The sequence below is a fragment of the Brachypodium distachyon genome, chromosome 1, assembly GCF_000005505.3.
Source record: "Brachypodium distachyon strain Bd21 chromosome 1, Brachypodium_distachyon_v3.0, whole genome shotgun sequence".
In the NCBI taxonomy this organism is placed as follows: Eukaryota; Viridiplantae; Streptophyta; class Magnoliopsida; order Poales; family Poaceae; genus Brachypodium; species Brachypodium distachyon.
In genome coordinates, this window is record NC_016131.3 from 39596396 (window position 1) to 39613732 (window position 17337).

The 17337-nt window shown below is 46.9% G+C and overlaps 1 protein-coding gene across 1 annotated transcript; it reads left to right on the forward strand.

Moving 5' to 3' along the window:
• The first annotated feature begins 12892 nt into the window (after positions 1–12892).
• On the forward strand, positions 12893–17192 carry LOC100836717 (protein DETOXIFICATION 16). The gene is made up of 8 exons (XM_003560720.4): positions 12893–13371; positions 14979–15523; positions 15655–15741; positions 15830–15886; positions 16010–16248; positions 16389–16507; positions 16624–16710; positions 16825–17192. The coding sequence occupies exons 1-8, from the start codon at positions 13126–13128 to the stop codon at positions 16882–16884; spliced, it is 1440 nt and encodes a 479-aa protein (XP_003560768.1). The 5' UTR covers positions 12893–13125; the 3' UTR covers positions 16885–17192.
• The last annotated feature ends 145 nt before the right edge of the window (positions 17193–17337 follow it).

Below are 17337 nucleotides of genomic sequence, written 5' to 3' on the forward strand. Positions count from 1 at the left end.
ACGGCGACGTCCGTGAATAACTTCGGCGAGAAATTAAATCCTAACCGAAGCGAAATTGGGCGAGCGGTTTGGGGGAATTGGTAGAGGAGTTCGGCCGCTTCGATATGACACGCGGGGTTTCGGATTTGGTGGTTAGTGCGCGAAGAAATCGGAACGGAATCGTGAGCGACTCGGAGTCGTTCGTGGCCGGGCTTCTCGGGCAGGCGGTTTGGGGAAGAAGGGTGGCTGAGCCGGTCGGTCCGGTCCGGTTCGGCCGGTTTTCCTCGGTTTTTCTTTTTCTTTTATCTATTTTCTGTTTTTGAACCTCAAAATTAATTCGAAGCTCCAAATCACTCCAAATAAAATGCAACAAAATTTGTAAAACCATATTTTCATATGATCTAACTTTTGGAACAATAATTTTCTCAAAATAAAATATTTAAAAATACATTTGCCTATAAAATGGCTTTTAGGCTCTTAGGCTATCGAAACAAATTATTTTTCAAAATACCTTCAAAAGCCAATTTATGGTATAGCTCTATGTATGCATTAAATCCCTTTTGACCAAAATACCCTTTTGGGCTAAAATGCAAATACTCAAAAGCAAGATCAACGATCAAAATCAATAAAGGCATTTTTGCAAAAGGGTTTTCTGGGCAAAATCTTGGGTTTTCAAAGTGATCAAATGCGAGGGTGACATGATGCTCATGATATGCAATGCATATGAAGAGTTTTGAAAATTGGGATGTTACATGGATTTTCTGTCAATTTTGCAACCGGCATAATCTGAGTCAGAATAGTCAACAAGATCAATAGAAGCTCCTTTGGGATACCAGAGACCGAAGAATGGGGTGTGAACTAAATATCTGAGAATTCTCTTCACAGCCATAATATGACAGTCTTGGGGATCTGCTTGAAACCTTGCACACATGCAGACACTCAACATGATATCTGGCGTAGATGCACAAAGATAAAGCAATGAGCCAATCATGGAACGAAAAACCTTTTGATCTACAGGTTTACCGGTGGTGTTGAGGTCTAGATGACCATTTGTGGACATTGGAGTTTCAATTTTCTTAGCAGATTCTATCCCAAATTTCTTCAACATATCTCTGATGTACTTCGTTTGAGAGATGAAAATTCCATTCTTCATTTGCTTGATTTGAAGACCGAGGAAAAACTTCAATTCTCCCATCATAGACATCTCAAACTTCTTCGTCATCATCTTTCCAAATTCTTCGCTGAAATCAGGGTTAGTGGAACCAAACACAATATCGTCCACATATATTTGACACACAAAGAGATCATCATTCAATTTCTTTGTAAAAAGTGTTGGGTCAATTTTACCAATTTTGAAACCCTTTTTGACTAAGAACTTTCTGAGGCATTCATACCAGGCTCGAGGTGGTTGCTTCAAGCCATAGAGTGCCTTATCAAGTTTATAAACATGATTAGGATGTTCTGGGTCTTCAAACCAGGAGGTTGTTCAACATACACAAGTTCTTCAATTTTACCATTTAAGAATGCACTTTTCACATCCATTTGATATAAAGTTATGTCATGATGATTACCATATGCAAAAAGAATTCTAATGGATTCAAGACATGCAACAGGGGCATAGGTTTCACCGAAATCCAAATCTTCAACCTGAGTGAAGCCCTGTGCAACCAATCGTGCTTTGTTCCTCACAACGATTCCGTTTTCATCTTGCTTATTCCTGAAGACCCACTTGGTGCCGATGACATTTTGTCTTGGCCTTTCCACAAGGGTCCAGACTTCATTTCTCTTGAAGTTGTTCAGTTCTTCATGCATAGCAATTACCCAATCCGGATCCGACAATGCTTCATCTGTCGTCTTCGGCTCAACTGAAGACACAAAAGAGAAGTGCTCACAAAAATTTGAAACACGTGAGCGAGTTTGAGTACCTTTTATGATGTCTCCAAGAATTTGATCGACGGGATGATCCTTCTGGATTCTTTTGCAGATTTTCGGATGAGGTACATCACCACCAGCAGTGCTAGTTGTGCTTCATTTGAAGCAGCAGGTTGTTCTTCAGCTGGGGTGGAAGTTCCAGTTTGGTTAGGTTCTTTAGCTTGTGAAGCGCCTTCTTCATTGTTGTTTCCGGATTCACTTTGCTTGATCTCTTCTGGACGAATATCACCAATGGCCATCTTTTGGATATTTCCTGAAATTTCTTCAATATCTACAGACATTGGCAATTGCTCTTCTTGGGAGCCGTTAGCTTCATCGAACTGCACATCCTTAGCAATTTCAACAACTTTGGTAGTATTGTTGAAGACTCGATAAGCATGTGCATTCGAGGGATAACCCAAGAAGAAACATTCGTCACATTTAGAATCAAACTTAGCTCGTCTATTCTTCTTGTTGAGGACGTAGCATTTGCTTCCGAAGACTCTGAAGTATGATACATCGGGCTTGCGGTTGGAGATGAGCTCGTATGGAGTTTTCTTCAAAAGTCGATGAAGATACAGGCGATTTGAAGCATGAGAAGCGGTGTTGATGGCTTCAGCCCAGAAGCGGTCAGGAGTCTTGTACTCGTTCAACATCGTCCGGGCCATTTCGATCAACGTACGGTTCTTCCTCTCTACCACCCCATTTTGTTGAGGAACATGAGGTGCGGAGAACTCGTGCTTCACACCGTACTTATCGATGAATTCTTCCATTTGTAGGTTCTTGAATTCTGTTCCATTGTCACTTCGCACGCCTTTGATGGATACTTCAAACTCATTTTGGGCTCTTCGTGCAAACTTCTTGAAGATCTCAACTACTGTGCTCTTATCATCCAAAAAGAACACCCAAGTGAAACGTGAATAACCATCAACAATCACAAAGCCATATGAGTTACCTCGTATACTCATGTAAGTTATAGGACCAAAAAGATCCATGTGAAGCAGCTCGAGAGGTCTTGAAGTAGACATGACGTTCTTCACGGGATGAGACGCTCCGATTTGCTTCCCAGCTTGGCACGCACTGCATAAACGATCTTTTTCAAAGGAAACGTTCTTCAAGCCTCGGATGTGGTCGCCTTTGACAAGCTAGTTCAAATTCTTCATGCCCACATGACCGATTCTTCTATGCCAGAGCCACCCTAGTGAGGATTTTGCAACTAGACACGTAGGGGGTGAGTATGAGGAGTCTTCAAAATTTACAAGATAGAGGTTACCATTTCTTCGCCCTCTGAAGACAAAAGAGTTATCCTTCTCTGAAGTAACATACAGATATGGTCTTGTGAAGCAAACGATTAGTCCATTATCACATACTTGAGCAACTGATAGAAGATTATATCCAAGTGATTCAACAAGAAGTACTTCATTGATAGACAGGTCATTTTCCTTGGAAATAGCAATTTTGCCGAGACCGATCACCTTTCCCTTACCATTGTCACCAAAAGTGATATTCTCATGATGTTGAGGACCAAGTTCTAAAGAGCTAAACATTTTCTTCTCACCGGTCATATGATTCGTACATCCGGAGTCCATGACCCATTCTCTTCCTCCGGATGCATATGCCTACGAAGAAAGTTAGGCTCGTTTAGACACCCATGTCTTCATGGGTTCCTGCACGTTAGGAGAACTTGAAGAACACAAGGTATTACGGAAAAATGTAATGACAGATTTTGGCACCCAGATTTGAGGTTTTGCATGTTCTCCACGCATTATGGTTCCAGTGAAATTAGCTCTCACTTTATTATCCTTACCCATCTTCAGAATGTAAGATTCATTAACATGGAATATCGGGTAAGCACATGAAGTATTGAGACGCTTTGAAGCATCCTTGCGGGGATTCAGATTTCTCACAAATGGAGGAACCTCAGTATACTTCCCTCTTTCCTGGACAAACTTTGTAGGAGATATTGCTCAGAGAGCCAAGCATCACCATTAACATTGTACTTCCTCTCAAAACCGATATCATCCTTGCGTCGGCGAGGAATTTAAAGACCAAGAATCTGGTTCAAGGTTTCAGTCCCTTGGTGACACTTGAAGATACCAGCATCAATCTGCTTCTTCAACTTAGCATTTTCTTCAGCCAGTGAAAGATCACTAAGTGAAGGGTTAGTAACAACAGAGCAAGATTTACCAATAGTAGTAAAGCTAGAAGCAATATCGGGTGAATCAGGAAAATCAGTTTGAGTCACAGCATGTGAAGTAGTGATTTGAGGAATGTTGTTCAATGAAGAATTGCATTTAGGGCATACTTCAAAGGAATCACCGTTTTGAAGTAAGTCAACTAGCTTAGCATTGAGATCAAGATTCTCAGTTTTGAGGTCCTCATGAGACATCTTCAGATTTTCATGCTCGCGTATAATCGAATCATAGTTAAGACTAATCTCAGCATGAGTTTTCTTCAGATCCTTATGAGCCTCTTCCATGGCCCGAAACTTAGACTCGAGTCTTTTGAGTTCATTAGCCATGTTAGTGTTCTTCTTGATCTCAGTGATAAGCAGGTCTTCTTGCTTCTCAACAATGAACTGAAGTCTTTCATATGTCATGGGTTCAGATTCTTGATTATCAGTTTCATCATTATCACTAGAGTTTACTTCTTCACTAGGAGATGATACCTTAGAGGATTTTTCCATGAAGCATAATGGTGAGGAACGATCGTCTCCGGAGGCATCTTCATTATCAGTTTCATCATTATCAGTCAAACAGTGAGGTCTTCTCTCTAGCAGATGTAATAGCTATGGCCAATCCGGCGACACCGTCTTCAGACTCAGAGTCAGATGATTCTTCAGATGATGAAGAATCTGAGTTCCATTCACCAACATGTGCTCTAGAGTAGTACTTGCCCTTCTTTTTGTGAGTAGAGTCCTTTTTCCAATCCTTCTTCTTGTGACGATCCTGGTTCTTCTTGTGAGAGTGCTTCTTGAATCCTTTCTTTTCCTTATATTCATCAGCTTTCTCGGGGCACTCAGCAATGAAGTGGCCTTTCTTGCCACAGTTGAAGCAAGCTCTCTTGGCCATATCAGACTTCTTCCGATGAGCTGATTTTCGAAACTTCGAGGAGCTGGATTCACCTTGATACTTCAGTTTGTTTCCAAACTTAGTTCCAAACTTCTTATTGAACCTCTTCACAAAAAGAGCAACCTCGTCATTGGATTCTTCATTAGACGAAGACGATTCTTCAGATTCTTCACTGGAGCTGACAATCTTCTTGGACGATTTCTTGGCCTTGAGTGCAACATTGTTCTTCTTCGAACTGGATCCCGAACCATGGATCAATCTCTTCTCTTCTTGGTCAAGTTCATAGGACACGATTCTTCCAAGAACCCAGGTAGAAGTTAATTCCTTGAAGTCTGGCCTTTGCTTGATCAGCTCACAGACAGTAGTGTATTCCATGGGGAGAGCTCGAAGAAACCTTCTGTTTTGCATCAAGTCGGTGATGTTGTGATCATCGAGAGTATTTAGCTCGTTCACGATGGTGCTCATGCGATCGTAAAGTGAAGAAACGGTCTCATTGGGCTTAAGCATAAGACTATCAAACTGACTAATAAGGTGAGTAACTCTAGAATCTTTGATAGTGGTTGTCCCTTCATGAACTTCAGCGAGAATATCCCAAATCTTCTTTGCGTCAGTAAGATTGCTAATCTTGTTGAACTCACCATCACTGACAGTTGAGAAAATGATATCACAAGTTTTGACATTTGCTTGATAATTCTTCAGAGAGATAGAGTCATATCCAGAGATAGGTCCCTGAGGAACGACAAGGCCATTGACTGCTTCCCAAGCACAAGTGTCAGTAGATATGATGTGAGTCTTAATGCGATTTTTCCAAAAAGCATAATTGGTACTGCTAAGAACAGGTAACTTCCCTTGCTTAGACATACTTCTTCTTCAGGTGGTTAAACCAAAACAAGAAAGCCTTGCTCTGATACCAAGTGAAAGATCGAGTATGTCACAGAGGGGCGGTGAATGTGATCAGTTTTAATTCTTTCTTCAAAATGAAGACTAAAGACAATCACAGTACTTCAACAATTTTAGAGTAGCAGCGGAAAGAAGAAAGATGAACAGGTTTATAGCAGCAGCAATGAAGACAGAACACAATGAATCAGTTATACTTCAAGGAGTAAAAGTTGAGGAATAAAATCACCAAGACTGAAGACAGGGATTTGTTTCCGAAGTTCAGATTGTTGGCACAATCCTACGTCTCCGTTGAGGGGGTTGAGTCACACAAGACTCGCGGACACACAAGTCCACCCAATCCTCCTGAGCTAAGACCGAAGTCTCGCCGAGTTACTCGTGGTAGATCTTGAGGTGATCTCCGGACCTTCACAGACTGGTTGATGGCAAATCATAATCTTCGATTGCTCTTCTAGGTGATGCCAATCACCAAGAGTAACAAGCTTCAAATGCTCGGCTAGAGAGGGGATCCCATTCTTCAGGCTCAGTTCAGCTCTAAGGGTTTTATCAGGTGTTCTTCAAAACAACTCACTCGGGATCACCTCCGAATTTCTTCGTGGTGGGTCGTCTTATATAGCCTTGGCCACGGCTGATCTAGCCGTTGTGACCCCTTGGATAAAATGAACTTTGAGCCTCCAGCTCACACTTTATCACTTCGTCTCACAACGGTTAGATTAGGTAGTCAAGCACGAAAGCGACAGATTTTCAAACACATTTGAACTCAGAGTGAAGACTTCACGTGGAAGTTCCTGTGAAGCCTGAAATGCTTCATTCTTCACGCCGATGAAAAACACACACAGCTTCCGTCCCCGCTTGGCGTAGCGCTTCAAGTCGACGACATGCCCATCCAGCGACGTCGGGGCACCATCAGCAACTTTCTACAGCGCCGCTTGGTCGAGTCCATGTGCGAGCGAAAGAATAAAAGCAGCTTCAGCACCAGCCTGCGTCTGCGCTCTAGTGAAATCTTCGAGTGGGTCTTCTCCACCGAAGAAACTCAACAAGCCGTTGAGTGAACTCGGCGCTTCAGCATCTGGATACATACTCGCGAATAGAGACCTTAGGGAAGAAGTCACCTTCGCGAGCATGTCACCCGCGTGATTGCAAAGCTCCCCGACGGAACCCACCACACTGCTCAGTTCAGTCACTTGATGTTTGCCCCAAAGGGTAGCCAAGGAGCCAAGGGAGTCTGCACAAAAAATACGTCAGTCGAAGCAATCGCAGAGGAAAGAAATTTTCTTAAGAGAGAAGGACAAACTCACCGGTGAGTGCGTCGACGGCAGCTGAAAGTTGTGACTTCAATTTGTCGTCTTGAGAGGCATTCTCTTTCCTCTCGAGTGCAAGACTCTCTTGCACCTCCAACTTGGACTGCTAGACAGCTACGTCCACCTCTGCACGAGCAGCCGCCAACTCCTTGGCAGAATCGGCGACTAGTTGCTCATACTTCGCCCGCCACTCGTGACTATTGCCAACCTTCACCTCACGTATTCGGTTGGCTTGTTCGGTCAAACCTACAAGTGCAAAGATGGTTAACAGGCAACACTATGGAGAAGGTTAAATCCGGATAAGGAACACAGATTGATACCATTGGCATGCACAGCAGCTTCTTTCGCCTGGTCCAGCTCCTGGCGTAGTTGCCGGTTCTCCTCTTCTAAAATCAGATAGCGGTCGCCAAGATCCACCAGCTTTTCAACGAAAGGCTGCAGTAAGACAGAAGCACAAGTGAAAAAACCTTAGCGGAAAATTTTCACTCAACACTCCCATCGGGAGAATACTTACATGGTTTTCTAGTGCCAACGACACAATGCGCAGCTGAGATGCAGAAGTCAACGTCTGCACGATCGTTGGAGCTAGCGGAGTCTCGGGAAGCCCTGTTGGCGAGTTCCTCGCTAATGGTGAATCCTGCACCTCGCACCGAGCCAGATACGCACTTGGCTTTGGAGGACTCCGAGCTGGAGAGATAGCACGAGAATTCTTGGCTGCGGCATCACCATCACTGCCGATTTCGATTACACGTCAGCCCAGAAGACGAAAGTCAGCACCAAAGCAAAAGAGATGGGTTTTTCAAAAAAGCATACCGGGAGGAGCTACTCAACGAAACGTCAAAGATGGGAAACGCCCTTTCGGCTTGGCAGCAACTCTGGCTTTCTTGTTTAGGGGAGCCGACGAAGAGGGCGAGTGGAGTTTCGGTTCATCAAACGCGGCCGTGGCACTCGAAGGAATCAACTCTTCGTGCACCTCGTGCTGATAAGAATCTTCAATCGACTGCTTCGCTTCACCCGACCGACCACGCTTGCGGGATTGATGGTCGTCTTCATCCTCATCCACGTCATCCTCGTAAAGGGCGTCGGAGTTAGAGCAGTCAACCAGTTCGTCGTCGTCAACTGGCACTCCTTCGTCCAATGGAGGCTGGCTCATAAGCTCTTGATGGCCCTGCAGCAACACCTTTCAATAAAGACTAACATGGAAATGGCAGAGTAATGAATGGCGAGTGAGCAAGTAAAAATCACCTCTTCGCGCGATCGATCGGGTCCGTAAGGTGGAAGAGGCGACTCCAGATCTTCCAAGGTGATCTCCTTTCGAGTGACCACCCTGACTCGAGTCAGAAGATCCTCGTCCGACAGCTCTTGCGCACAGACTCGACTGGAATCTGACGGCCCCGAGTGCTCCCACATAGAGTGAACTCGAGCTTGGATCGGCTGAACCCGCCTCTTCATGAAAAGAGCGATAAGCTGCAGACAACTCACTTCTTTCTCGGGAGTCTGCTGAAGCTCAACCACCTGTCTTAGTAGAACAGTAGCCTCTGCATCCTCTTCGGCTGTCAGCTCGTGATTCCAAGACTTCAATTTCCTCACTTGAGCAGTAGCAGAGAACTCGAGCAGGCTGAAATCCTTGCCGTCGACTGGTTCGTCTTGGAGGTAAAACCACCGACTCTTCCACTGTTGTACCGACTCGATCTGATGAAGGGAGAAATACTGAACATCTCCACGAACTTGGATGTTGGCGCCGCCGGTCTTATAGATCCAGTCGCCTTTACCCTGCCGCTTAATGATGAACAGCTTCTTCCACAGACCCCAGTGGGGTTTCACGCCCAAATAACACTCAAAGCGTGATAAAACACGCAATGTGCAGATAGCTATTGGGCATCAGATCATGCATCTGAAGCCCGTACGCCAGCAACAGCGCATGGAAGAAGAAGTGGATTGGGAGAGAGAGGCCGCGGATAACAAAATCATAGAATATAACTTGCTCCCCAGGCCTGGGACGGGGAGTTACCTCATTGCCCAGGACGCGAACTTTGCCGGAGTCCTCTCCTAGAATCAGCCCGAGCTTCCACATCACCGAGAACTGGAGCGCCAAGATCCCGAAGCGTTTCCACTCCCCGGTCCTCTTGTCGCTGCCAGGCGCAGCGTCAGCAGTTTTCTTGGATTTCTTGTCCAAGAAGGGGGGGACATCGTGAGATGTCTTCTTGCCGTCAGCAGCGGCGCTGGCGCCGGCGGCAACGGAGGTTTTCTTCCTGCCCATGGCAGCAAGCGCGCAATGGCAGTGAGGAACGAGGGGTGGAGCGAGAGCGATGGAGAGGAGGTTGGGCTGGAGCAAAGGAAAGGAGCGCAAAAGGAGGCTGGGATTGAATGCAGAAGACAAGGGGGCGAAATGAGGCAGGAAGAAGAAGATTGATAACAGGAAAGGGCGGAATCACCGCCGCATGATTCAGAATGATGCCACGCGTTTCGCATCTGTGGATGACGCGTGGTCCAAGCAGAAATGAGCCGTTTCCCCTTCCACCGGTTCAGGAACCCATGACAGCTATCATTGTGCCTAAATTCTCATCCACCTCGTGTGGTCCAATCAAACTGACCGCTTCAACAGTACTCAATTCAGTCCGTGCATAAAGCATAAGGTACGTCCCATCGACTGCCCAGACTATTTCTCTAATCAGAGCGTCAGCAAAGACGTCATATCAAATTCTGGAAAGCTCGGGTTTCGCGACCCGACGGCACAGGAACTCAAAGTGTACCCGACATACGAACACTCGACGGTATTATCCGGGTCGCACAGACTGCGAAACACACCCGAAGCCACGTTCATAACGTGAAGGTAAGACCCGATGGTTTTTCATCGGGCCTAGAAATCAGCACCATCAGGCGATTCCAGATCACCCATGCGCTTGCATGAAGAAAAGATCACAACGGATGCGTTGGTTGATCGCCCCAAAGTACTGGATTTCGAGTCTGTAAAGCCCTAGGCAGGTTTGACTCGAACACCGCCAGTTATCCAGGCTCGAGCCTGGGGACTCGAGTGCTGATGTATGCGAAAAAAGTTTTTGCCCCGGTGCAATTAACTGGACTCGACCGATCGAGTACTCCAGGGGTGTTACGCAACCATCCCACACAGTATCAGTACAATTCGCAGAAGTACCCTCTGGTTTCCGAGTCACAGGTTAGGAATTCCCGAAGTTCGGGTCTGACAAACATTCGAGTCAATCGACCGACGGTCATTCAAAGCAAGAAGATTATTTACATCTTGATATACAGTCGAGTAATCGGAATAAAAACTCTTGACTCCCTGCCCGAGCCTACGCCTCGAACAGGGACTCGGGGGCTAACTGACGAGAGAATGACCCTTCGAGTCCTCAACCTTCATATACCCGATACAGTCCAACAGAGGGTCCACTCGAAGGCCCATCAAGTATATGCAGGTCGAGTCCCTCAAAGTGCGGCTCAAGCCAAGCAACATAATCTTTTCGTACCAGAATAAACTGATTTGATTGTAGCCTTCCCGATTATCACGCCCGAGACCTAACCGCCAGTAGATAAGGCTAGGAGGGGGAGTCGGGAAGGGGTGACCACTACTCGTCCTCCAGATTCATCTGCGCACCATAGCTTCATCGCTTCCATAACTGCTATGGGGGGCCCTTTAGGGCGGCCGAGCGGAGATGCTGTGACAGCCTTGGAGCTTCGGATGGACGCACCTCCGGCCGGTGGCCGCTCGGCAAGTAATCTATACCAATATATTAAATTGGAGTTGGTGGTGATGGTACGGACGTCGCGATACCTCACTTCACCGAAATTACGAATCTGCCACGGAAAAATTACACCTTTGTGCCACGCCCGTCACGCCCACGCACGCGCCGTGACCCCAAATCATCTTTTCCTCACACAACCTCCCATATCCGCCTCGCATAGGGCACTCCTCCATGATCCGCCTCCTCTCACACGGCACATAAACAATGCCCAAAGCGGCAACGCCGTTACGTACGTCCCGTAGTCTATCTAGGCGGGCAGTGGAGATGTGGTGGTGTCGAAGTTGAGGAAGACAGCAGCCGCACGGGAGATTCAGCCGGCACACGGGGCCAGGGGTTCGTCTCGAGGTGCGCACGGACACAACGAACTCAGGAGCATGCCCGGTCTTGGCGGAGGCACGGTGGAGGGGGATGCCGTTGGGGAGCTCGGCAGCCAGCAGGGGAGCTCGACGTAGGGGAGATTCTTGCGCGCGGCAGGCGCGGGCAAGGATGCACGTGAGCTCCTGGAGTCGATGCACTTCTCTCACACGCGGAGGAGAGGCGCAGAAGTGCTGCGGTGGCGGATCGGAGAGCGGCGGTGCTCCCGCCGGAGACGACGGAGACGATACGGCCGCAACGGATTGGAAGTAGGTCGGCTTCCAGGAACTGGAGGCATGGCTTCGAAGGGAGATGGAGAGGCATTGTGGTGATTCGAGGGCCACGGGGAGCGGCCGGAGCTATGGGACGAGCTCCTCGAACTTGGGGGAGAGAACGGCTTTGGGGGGGGGGGGGAGGAAGAAACGGGGAGCTGCAGGGCTTCGAGAGGGAGAGCTTCGGGAGAAGAGAGAGTAGAGCGGGGTGGAGATAGATAAGGAGGAGGGCGCCTCAGGGTGGATAGGAACGGAGGGGGCAGGCGTGGTCCTGGAGGCGACGGTCGGCCATTCTGGCACAGTGGCGAAGAGGACGGGCGCACATGAAGAAGGGCAGGCCGACGGGGGCGTTGTGGCTACAGGAAGTAGAAGATGGGGGTGGGGCCTGTTTGTCAGCGGGAGAGGGTGGGAAAAATGCGCTGCACAGTGGGTCACAGGCCTACACGACAGGTTGCAAAAATCTGGTTTGGGTCAGCACCTCGATCAAAGGGTCAAACGGGCAAATCAGTCTAAGATCCATGGTCAAAAGGGGTCCACCTGTGGAGAGGGGCGGCGGTCTGAGACGGATATGGAGTTGGCGGCCCCGTTGGTAGTAGAGGCGGAGAAGAGAGATCGAGATGAGATCGACGGAGGAGAGGAGAAGACGCACAATACTGGAAAAGAAAAAGAAAGGGAGAGAAGAGAGATGGAAATCTCAAGGTCATGATGATGCCATGTTAACGATCCGTAGCGGCACGGTCGCTTGGATCGGTGTCGTGACTTTGCCGAGAGCCACACTCGGCAAAGGCTTTGACATGGGTTAGGTGCCTAGGCCTACGACAAAGATAATTTTTTAGTTGAATTTTTGTCCAGACCAAAGATATCGGAATTGCCTAGGGTGGTCACTGGTTAACGTTGTTGTATCAATAACTTTTTGTTATAATTTGTCTAATTGTTCCGTTGTAAACTACGGTCACTTTATGCTAGTTATAAGAGGTTGTGTGAATTAACTTCACTTAGAAGGAGGTTCAAGACTCTCTTCAGTAAGCGAACCCCTTCGCTAAACTCACGGGGTGAGGGTCAAGGAAAACCTCACTCTGCCAGCACCGAATAAATTTATCGTTATTCTGGTTTAGGCCTTGGCATGTTATACCAGAAAATTGCAACATCGATCGACGAGATTTACACAACCCCTTTGCACATATATATCTGATGCAAACGAAAGAAAAGGCCAATAATGGAGTGCAACAAACGAGATTGTCGTGTCCTGCATGCATGCTCGCGGTACCATTGGAGCCACGTCACGATCCGTCCGAGACTTGGCCACCCGAGGGAGATTTTTGAGGAGTTCCAGTCGTAGCAGCTCATCAAAAGCGATACTCTCTTTTTTTTGGCACAAATCAAAAGCGATGCTCTGCTCCTTTGGGATAATTTAATCAAACATTTGGCCTTTCTGTTTGGTCGTTTGCCCAAGCATGCTAGTTATACACATACTCCCGGCCCTCACGGTCTTTGTTTCACCCGTGTCAAAGACTCGAGAGACAATCGTAGAGCCAAGAGACAGCGGTGAGTGAGAAGGGGGGATTTTACGGCGGCCAGCATGGGGAACGAAAGCGTGGAAGAAGCTCTCCTGCACACGGATGGCAGCGGCGGCCGCCTGGGGCTGGGAGTGGGCGAGGAAGTGAAGAAGCAGCTATGGCTGGCGGGGCCGCTCATCGCCGGCGCGCTGCTGCAGAACCTGATCCAGATGATCTCCGTCATGTACGTCGGCCACCTCGGCGAGCTCGCCCTCGCCGGCGCCTCCATGGCCAGCTCCTTCGCCTCCGTCACCGGCTTCAGCCTCCTGGTACGTAGCACGTCTTGCTCTTCTACCTCTCCAAATCAAACTCTGGCCTGCACTGCAGCCCTCCAGACCCACGTACCGTCGAGAGGAGATTACTTTTCAACGCAATACGTCAGTGTCTAGACTAGTAGTAGCTAGTATGATGGGGGACTTTATATTTGCGTTGCTTTCCACCGTTTCACCGCTCGCGACTCTCGTGCCAAAGGCTTTTCCTCTGCTCCAGTAAGGATAAAGACTCAGAAAGAAATGCAGTGATTCTCCGATATTTGTTCATTCAGTTGCTGTCTAAAACGTGGACCAGTTGATCCTCATTCCGACCCCATGACGGCATTTTTCGGAGTAGTTATATTGCCGACAGATGCAATGCACATCCACGGGCATGTCATGCGAGTGTTTGTCAAGCTGGGTTCACATGCTCCGTATCAGAGCGTCGTTGTTGTTTCGACCACTTGCCGAGCGGCAGTTCCTTTACAATGTATTGCAGATCAACTGTCCGCTGAACCTACCGTTAAAACCGGTTCTTTTACGGTACTTTCAGGTCTCAAATTTGAAGAAAAAAAAGAATGTATTTATTTCTAAAAAATGTCTACATACATGTAATATCATGACAAAACTTGTGGAACGGAGGGAATCTATCTTTACATCAATGATCCCAAAGGTATATTTATCAAAGAAAGAAAAAAGGAATTCTATTAGAAACAAGCAGTAATACACGTGTAATGCGCGTTTGCATTATTTACGGTGTGTTTGGTAGGTCTCTAGCTCCTTAAATTTGGTGGAGCGGGTCATTCATAACTTCACTTTTTTGTGGAGGAGAACCGTGATTAGTTCAAAATGCAAAAGATAAAACTATAAAATATCTTCCAAATATTCATAACTCCATTTCCACGAAAGAATGGAGTTACGAATGACCAGCTCCACCAAATCTCTAGAGCTGGAGCAGTCTCGAACACACCCTTAAGCTCCTATGAAAACATTTAGGCTATCAAATTATGTAGTAGTACACGATAAAATTATCTCTGGTACTGAATTATAATATTAAAAATCATGAAAATATAAATAAATACATGATACCAACCAATCATGGTTACAAATATCTAGTATTGGAAAATTCATAACAATGACACTAATCACACATGGTGACAAATATTGCAATAAAATGAATGAAGCCATAGCATCCCCTATGATTTTGATCAAGCAATCTCAATGCGACAGCACCAGCCTAGCCTCCCAAGCGGTGCCACATGGTGCTGGACCAAGCTCACTTCTCAGTCCACTCGCACACGATGAATGGTACATGAATGGTATATTTCCAATGATCATATTTCAAAAATAAATGATATATGAATTGTATTTTTTTCAATGAATGGTACTCACTCCGATCCTAAATTGTTGTCGAAATATTACATGTATCTAGACGCTTTTTAAGAATAGATACATCTATATTTGGGCAAATTTGAGTCAAGAATTTAGAATTAGAGGGAGTATAAATGATTTTATTCATTGGTATATTTGGGTCCGGTTGTGCGGGCAAGCATTACGCAGATGCAGTACCATCTCCTGGAATCTAATGGTCGATTCATTCAATTCCACCTGCTTAATTTGATCAGCTTGGAATGGCAAGTGCACTGGACACTCTGTGCGGGCAAGCATTCGGAGCCAGGCAGTACCATCTCCTGGGCATCTACAAGCAACGAGCAATGGTGATCCTGACCCTGGTCAGCATCCCGCTGGCCGTGGTCTGGTTCTACACGGGCGAGATCCTGCTCCTGTTCGGGCAGGACCCCGACATCGCCGCCGAGGCCGGCACCTTCGCCCGGTGGATGCTCCCGATGCTCTTCGCCTACGGGCTGTTGCAGTGCCACGTCCGCTTCCTGCAGACGCAGAACATCGTGCTCCCGGTCATGGCCAGCGCCGGCGCAACCGCGGCGTTCCACCTCCTCCTGTGCTGGCTGCTCGTCTACGCCGCCGGGATGGGCAGCAAGGGCGCCGCCCTCAGCAACGCCATCTCCTACTGGATCAATGTGGTCATACTGGCCGTGTACGTCAGGGTGTCGGGTTCTTGCAGCAAGACGTGGACGGGGTTCTCCACGGAGGCATTTCATGATGTGCTCAGCTTCTTCAGGCTCGCTGTTCCGTCTGCGCTCATGGTCTGGTGAGCCAAGCCTGCTAATTGATTCATTAGTTAATTACGCCAATCACCTCATGGACACAAGCAAATGGGTGTGTTATTTGTTACACGCATGGTTGCCCGCATGGTGATGCATGGTTGATGCGGTTTTGCAGCTTGGAAATGTGGTCCTTCGAGCTCATAGTGCTCCTTTCAGGCCTCCTTCCCAATCCAAAGCTGGAGACTTCCGTGCTATCTATCAGGTAATGCTAGATTGAAATTACCCCAAATTTTATTCCGTGGCATCAATGTTTGGCTTAAGATACAAAAGTGCATCTCATTCTTTGGCAGCCTCAACACTGCCGCCTTCGTGTGGATGATCCCCTTTGGCCTCGGCTCTGCCATAAGGTAAGCGTTTCCCTGCATCGTCCTCTCCTCAAGTCCTCATTGTGCTGGATTATATTATCTTACGTCGAATAGTATTGCAGCCATGCCCATCATCTATATGTATATAATCGATCATGCATGCAGCACCCGTGTCTCAAACGAGCTCGGTGCAGGGCGCCCCAACGCGGCGCGCCTTGCGGTGCGCATCGTCGTCTTCTTGGCCATCGCTGAAGGACTCATCATGGGGTTGGTGCTCGTCTGCGTGCGCTACGTGTGGGGGCATGCCTACAGCAACGTGGAGGAAGTTGTGACTTACGTTGCTAAGATGCTGCTGATCATCTCGGTGTCCAACTTCTTCGACGGTATTCAGTGTGTCCTTTCAGGTACAGATGAATTACTATACCAACTTCTATTCATCGCGAAATCGCTGCTATATATCCGGTCAGGGATTAGAATCAGACAATTAATCAAGGAAATCACTGCATTTTGAAGAAGAGGTATTCTCTTGTGATGTGTAATGTAGGAGTGGCTAGAGGCTGTGGATGGCAAAAGATTGGTGCTTGGATCAACCTTGGAGCCTACTACATCGCTGGCGTCCCTTCGGCTTACCTCATAGCCTTTGTCTTGCATGTTGGCGGGATGGTGCGCCTTCTTTTCACTACCCTTGGACAAACAAAACTTTCGTTCACAGTGAATTCCAATCTGTCACTAGTTTTTGAGCGACTAATGATGTGAATTGTAACTGTCAACACGAACAGGGCCTTTGGTTTGGCATCATCTGTGGCCTGATGGTGCAAGTCCTGCTGCTCATGGCCATCACCATATGCACAGACTGGGATAAAGAGGTATGCATGTGCAGATGGATGAATTCAAGCTGGGAATATCAAATTTGATCTGTCAATCCGTTTATAATAATTCATAGGGTTATACATGTTAGTCTGAAACTCTAACTTTCACAGGCGGCAAAAGCGAAGAATAGAGTCTTCAGTTCTTCTCTCCCGATAGATTTCGCTACGTGAACAGGATGCAATTTTGGCCTGTGAAGTGAACCAACTGGGAAACGAAGGTCATGCCATTAATCTGGGTAGTCAAATAAACATTAAACCAGAGAGCAGAATGGGCTACATGTACGTACTGGAGCCTTCTTATCATGGGGTAGGGGTTGGTGGGTATCACCTATTGTTTTCCACCGCAATTGTGAACCCTGGTCCCCTTGTGGATAGCAATTTTGTAAACCGGAAACTTGGGAATGGCATGAATGGGGCAGAGGAGACAAGAATTGAAAAGACAAAGACATTTTAGTGGATCTTTCGTAAAACTAGCTAAATACATGTGTGTTGCTACATATAAAACAAATTAGACTACTCGTTACAAATAATAAAATAGATCAAAAATTCTATTATATATTTGTCACTCTTGCTAGTAATTTTATCTTAATTTTATGGAAAACATCATCACTATCTTAATTATTT

Bases quoted from the DNA above. Each gene is read 5' to 3' on its own strand.
- LOC100836717 (XM_003560720.4), top strand. From the start codon at position 13,126: ATGGGGAACGAAAGCGTGGAAGAAGCTCTCCTGCACACGGATGGCAGC. The intron at 15,524-15,654 runs GTGAGCCAAGCC...GCGGTTTTGCAG, and splicing joins CCGTCTGCGCTCATGGTCTG to CTTGGAAATGTGGTCCTTCG. The intron at 15,742-15,829 runs GTAATGCTAGAT...ATTCTTTGGCAG, and splicing joins ACTTCCGTGCTATCTATCAG to CCTCAACACTGCCGCCTTCG.